Raw genomic sequence first — 6,000 nt, 5'->3', positions numbered from 1 at the left:
CTTAATAGAGGAATCAGATGATGGGATTCGCGTTACAAAAGATATTGTAGATGCTTTGCAAGCACCCATCCCTCCAGAGTGCCTTGATTGTCGAGACAGGTTAAATGCAACTCAAGCAGATGCATTTAATAACATTATGTGTCATGTTCAAGATGGAAAGCCTGGATGTTTTTTTGTGGATGGACCAAGTAGAACTGGGAAAACTTTCTTGTATAATGCCTTGTATGCTGAGGTACGCTCATCAGGGAAATTGTGTTGCCAACATCAACATCAGGAATAGCTGCTTCTAACATTCCATCTGGGAGGGCAGCTGATGAGTGTCATTTATGGCACTCATAGGGTAGTCTTTTAGGGTTATTTCTTTCCCTTTTTCATGCTTTCTTCTCTCATTTTTGGTCCTTTTTCCTTTAGTTTCTCTTTCTCCTCTTTTCTTTATGGTTCTCGTGTTTTTCTCGTGTTTTCCTTTTATTTGGCTCTTTTTCCCTTTTATTTCCTTTCTTTGTTTGCTTGTGTAGGTATTTGGAGAATCACCTTTGCAAAGGAATCAAGTTGGGACCTTAATGACCAAGTAAGGAAGAAGCATTTTGCTAGAGAGGGCTTAGAGAAGCCTTGGAGAGGCCTCAGAGAGCTCTCCAAGGTATTTCCAGCAGGCCGCGGGCGCGGGTCAGTGGAGCCGCGGGCACGGGCTCAAGAAGAGCAAATTGCAAGATTTTGGCAGGAGCTTCCCGCGGTTGCCCCGCGGGCTCTCCGCGGGCGCGGGAAATCTGGAGAGGGCGCTCCATCTCAGAGAGACCGCTGCCCCCTGATTGAGTTTTGGGAGCAGGGGATTAGCCGCGGGCGCGGGTTTATCTTGTCGCGGGTGCGGGTGTTGCCCAGAAAGCCCGCGGAGGGTTCCGTACCCATTTCTCCACGGCCGCGGATTCATCGAGAGAGGCCGCGGGATTTGCCGGTTTCTTCTTTACTTATAAATAGAATTGTAATTCCTTTTTGAAACCAACTTTTTGATAATATTTCATTAGCTTAGTTTTAGAGAGAGAATTTAGAGAGAAGTTCTTGGTTTTGGATTTGTAACTCAACATTTGATCAATCAAGTTTGGATTTCTTCATTTTCAATCATCAATATTAGTGAGAATCTGTTCCTTCTTTCATCTCTTACTTACTTGCTATTTGATTTATGCTTGTTGCTTGTTTTCCTTTGGATTTGAGTTTGATATTGTTGAATATTTTGATTTCTCTTAGATTTTGATATAGAATGATGATTAATGCAATTTCTAGTTATTTGTTCTTGAATATCACCATGATTAGTGAGTAGATTAGTTTCTAGGGAAAGGGGGAAGCATGTTTGATTAATGAAATTGCTAGTTGATGCTCTTTGATTGATTGATTTGTTGAAATTAAATTGGTTGACATAGTTTTGCATGTGATTGATTAGACTAGGAGATAGCATTTGAACTCTCTTGATTGCTACTATTGTTTGTCCATTGAAATACTTGAATTAATTGATTGAGCTCTAAACTAGCATTATCATTGAACTTGCATGCATGTGGAACCCATATCCCTAGTGTTTAGACCTTTGTTTTACTTGATTATACTTGTTTTAGTTTACCATAGTGCCAACCATAATCTCAACTCCATCTTCGAGGTAGCTTGACTTAGACTCTAGTTTTCATAATTACATTCCCTAGGGATCGACCCTTAACTTGCCCTATATTCATATAAGGTTGGTTAGGTGTTTACAAATTTAGTTGACATGGGGGATGGGTAGATAACGACATACATTTTTCTCTCGTCAACAGCACATTCTAGGTTTAAAATACCTCTGGATTCTGAAACATCTCTTTGCGTGTGATGTTCCTAAACAAGGGAGTTTGGCTGCTTTAATAAAAGAAACTGCTCTTATCATTTGGGATGAAGCTTCCATGGCACGTAGAGAAAACATTAAATCTTTAGATCTATTGCTGTGGGATCTTTATAACCCTGATATGCCTTTTGGTGGGAAAGTGGTTGTTTTTGGAGGAGATTTTAGGTAGGTCCTGCCTAATTTTCCTCGTCGAACCCAAAAAGAGGTTGTGTTGTGTAAGTGTGGTTAGTTCTCATATTTGGCCTCTTCTGATCAAATTTTGATTAACAGGAAATATCAGAGCTAGAGAAGATCCTGTGTATTCATCATTCCTATTGTCTCTTGGCAATGGACAATTACAGTCAAGTGAAAATTCTTATGTTCAGCTTCTACAGCACATAATTAGATACTATGCTCCTGATGAAGATTCTATTTCTATACTGGCTGCAACAATATTTCCTTAAATAAATGTCCCAGGATTTGATAGCAACATATTTAATGAAAGAGAAATTATCACACCTATGAATGAAGATGTTGATATCATAAATGAACATCTGATTAGTATGTTTCTTGGTATATCTGCTATATATAAAAGCTATGATTTAGTTGTTGGTGATAGTTGCACACTCTATCCTACTGAATTCCTCAATTCACTTTGCCCGGGGGGAATGAGTCCTCACAGACTTGAGTTGAAAATAGGCGGTCTTGTTATTCTATTGCGCAACTTGGCGCCCTCTAAAGGCATGTGCAATGGAACCCGTCTTATTTGTAGACGAATCCTTCCTAATTCTATTATATGTGAAATATCATCAGGTCATTATGAAGGCACGTTTTACTTTGTACCTCGTGTGAATTTAAGGCCTTCAGTTTCTTCTAAGTATCCATTTCAGTTTGAACGTGTTCGATTTCAATTGAAATTAAGCTTTGCAATGACATTAAACAAGTCTCAAGGTCAAACATTAAATCGAGTGTTAGTGTATCTTCCACATCCATGCTTCTCACATGGACAACTATATGTTGCTCTTTCACATGCTAAACGGTCTGATATGGTTACTGTCTTTACACCTCAGCCACCAGTTGCTATTCCTAAATCAAGTGTTAAGAATATCGTGTCATATGATGTTTTACGATTAGAAAATATTATTTAAGGGTAATTTCCTAGGTATGGTGAGGTGTTTTAAAATTGCTTTGAATATTTGAAATTCATGTAGCTTACTTTATCAAGTGTCATTTTGTTTTTTACATTCACTTAATCTTACTGTGTTGTTTTGCAGCCTTTGTGAAGGTCGGATTGTACAGGTGTCCTGTTTTTCTAGAAATTTGGCTTATGCAAATTATAGTTACTGTGTTTAATGGTTTTTTGAAAGAGGCGTCACAAGTTATACATATTTCTTCAATTAGTAGAAGAATTAAGTCTTTTTTTGTAGACATGAGAAGGTAAAATGTTGATACATGTGTTTTTGTAAAAGTGCTCATTGTATTTAAATTCTAATTAAAATCTCACTATTATATTTTGTCAGTTTCTTTATATATATTATTATTGTGTATGCATGGCAACTTAATATACACAGTTATCATAAATAATATATTTGAGTATGTAGTACGTTTCTATGTTATTCTTTACAAAAAAAAATGAAATCAGAAAAAGAAAAAGAAAGGAACACTTTTTAAATGAGAATTGTAGCTTCATATGTCAATATAGAAGTCAAAGCCACATTGGTTATGTATATTTGAATTAAGTAGTTTACAGCTATGTTACTTGTGTCATTGTACAGCGTGAGGTATAAGAAACTTTCTATTATCTAGGTCAAGTGAATACATGTTTATATCCAGTGGATATTGAACAGTTTCTTCTTCTGACCAATCAATATCTTACAGCTATACAATTAAGCAAGTTTTAAGGTTTTTTTCCCTCTATTTAAAGATCCCTCTTCTTAGTTAAAATGTATTTCTAGGTTCTCTTTAGGAGCTAAGTTTGTTTGCAGATTATTCTTCTAATATCCAGGAACAAAGGTCAGTGCATTAATGGATGAATTCTGATGTTCTATAGTTGCTAATTTTAAGTTGAGTTGCATTTATTGGTATGTTGTGTTAAATTTACTTTGTTGTCATGTCTTATTATGTATGATTGTTGTTGATCTTTATAATGTGCAACGGATTTTAAGTGAACAAGAAGAAGTTCAAAGTCAATAATGTTAATTGAATTAGGCAAGAATAGCATGTCATATTTAATGTGCTTTAGTACAGTGGGTGCATTTGAGTCTTTGCCATGTTATTGTCTACTTTACAGTATATGCAGTTATTGTTGTCTATATTTATTGTATTGGGTGTCTTGTACATCTTGTTTATTAACACTGACTTCAACAATGCTTTTTAAAATCTCTGCTAATTAACTATAATAGTTAGCTTTAAATGCTTTTTCAGACATCTTTTTACATTAAATGAAGTTTCCATTTTTATTTTATGGTTAGGATTATCTAATTCTATCAACTAAAAAATTCCTTACCAGTACTTTCTATACAGCCTTTCAGTTAATAACATGATATGTTAAATATGCTTTAGTATAGTATCACTAGTAGAAAAGGTGCTATTTGTAACTGGCGAAATTGACTTTTTGTAACTGGCATTGTTGGTTGCGAATGCCACCGTTACAACTAGTGAAAATTATTTGTAACCGGCTAATGTTAGTTACAAATAATGTACTATTCGTAACTGGCTTAATCTAACGCAAGTTACAAAAGGTCTATTTTCCAAGTTAAAAGTCATAGTATTCGTAACTGGTATTAAGTTACTGATATACGTGTTTTATACAATGGTTTTCCCCGGTTTTACTTAGTAATTTTATATGGTTTTGAGCTCTACGGAGCCATTTCTTGCTAACAATCTCTTCTTTAGTGTATTCGATTGTTTTAGTAAGCTTTTCAGGAATATGAAGCGTTTCTAGGCAATTGGACGTGTTTTTAGTAGATTCGGAAGAGTTGATAGCCAAGAACTGCAATTTATGTGGAGTGCCCGACCGGGCATGGCTTGCCCGGGCAGACCGGGCAATGAAGAGTTCACAGGAAGAAGCCCAATTCTGAACGGTGCAACGCGCGCCCGATCGGGCAGGCTTCGCCCGGTCAGACCGGGCGATGAAGAAGTCAAGTTATGAAGATGCAATTCTGGAAACGTGTTACGCGCGCCCGACCGGGCGAGGCTCGCCCGGTCTGACCGGGCAAAGAAGGAAAACTGTCGTATTTTACGCAGCTTTCCTCCGCCCGATCGGGCGAGGTTTGCCCGGTCTGACCGGGCGATGTTCAAGATTGCGCGATTTCAGCTATTTCCGAATTTCTATCTTTTGAGGGTATAAATACCCTTTTGTAATTAACTTTTAAAGAGAGTTTTTTCATTAGTTTTTCTCCTTAAGCCCTAGAAAACTCTCAAGAACCCTAGTTTTATTTCCTTTAAGCAATTTCAATCTTTTAATCCCAGATTAATCAATTGTTCATCAACAATTTGAGTTCTTTCAATTGGAGTAATTGGTATTTATCTTACTTCACTCTTTTCTGATATTCACTGTTCTCTAAATATGTTTTCTTTACTGTTTCTTGTTTTTGAACTTGATTTTGATTTTATTATGATGTGTGAGTAGTTTCCTTAATCCGGGATCTTGCTAAGCTCGATTATGATTGATGTATAAAGTAGATCTTTAAATTCCCCAATAATAATCCCAATTGACATGCTTAATTGATTGTGTTTATGCCAATACTAGATTAGGAATAATTAGTATTGTTATCATCCCTTTGTTCTTATTGCAACGGAAGTTGGGTATTAACGGGATTAGGTTATTCCAATTAAGGGTTTGAAGATCATCACGGAAGTAGATGATTGAATAATTAGGAATCTAGGCATGGTGTTTAATGTCCCTTATTCGCTTGATTCCACGGAAGTAGGCTTGATAGTTAATTTGGGAAGCCATTGATAACTTGGAAGAGACCTTTGGTATTATTATTAGGGATTGCTTTTCTTCTTGTCAATTGATTTATATATTGGGGGTAGATTTATTAGTTTATCAATCATAATCGTGGTAATGCTTGATCTTGGATGCTTTAGTTTATTGATTAATATTTCCTCTAGTTAATTGTGTTATTTAATATATTAGTTGATTATTATCATCCATT

At 36.1% G+C, this 6,000-nt stretch overlaps 1 protein-coding gene across 1 annotated transcript; it reads left to right on the top strand.

Moving 5' to 3' along the window:
• Positions 1-2,361: 2,361 nt before the first annotated feature.
• LOC110681649 (ATP-dependent DNA helicase PIF1-like) lies at positions 2,362-2,988 on the top strand. The gene has a single exon (XM_021857798.1). It carries the CDS (start codon positions 2,362-2,364, stop codon positions 2,986-2,988), a length of 627 nt encoding a protein of 208 aa, XP_021713490.1.
• Positions 2,989-6,000: the final 3,012 nt, after the last annotated feature.

Source organism: Chenopodium quinoa, unplaced genomic scaffold, assembly GCF_001683475.1.
Source record: "Chenopodium quinoa cultivar QQ74 unplaced genomic scaffold, ASM168347v1, whole genome shotgun sequence".
Classification (NCBI taxonomy): domain Eukaryota; kingdom Viridiplantae; phylum Streptophyta; class Magnoliopsida; order Caryophyllales; family Amaranthaceae; genus Chenopodium; species Chenopodium quinoa.
The sequence above is the reverse complement of the archived record's forward strand: the minus strand, read 5'-3'. Positions and strand labels throughout refer to the sequence as shown.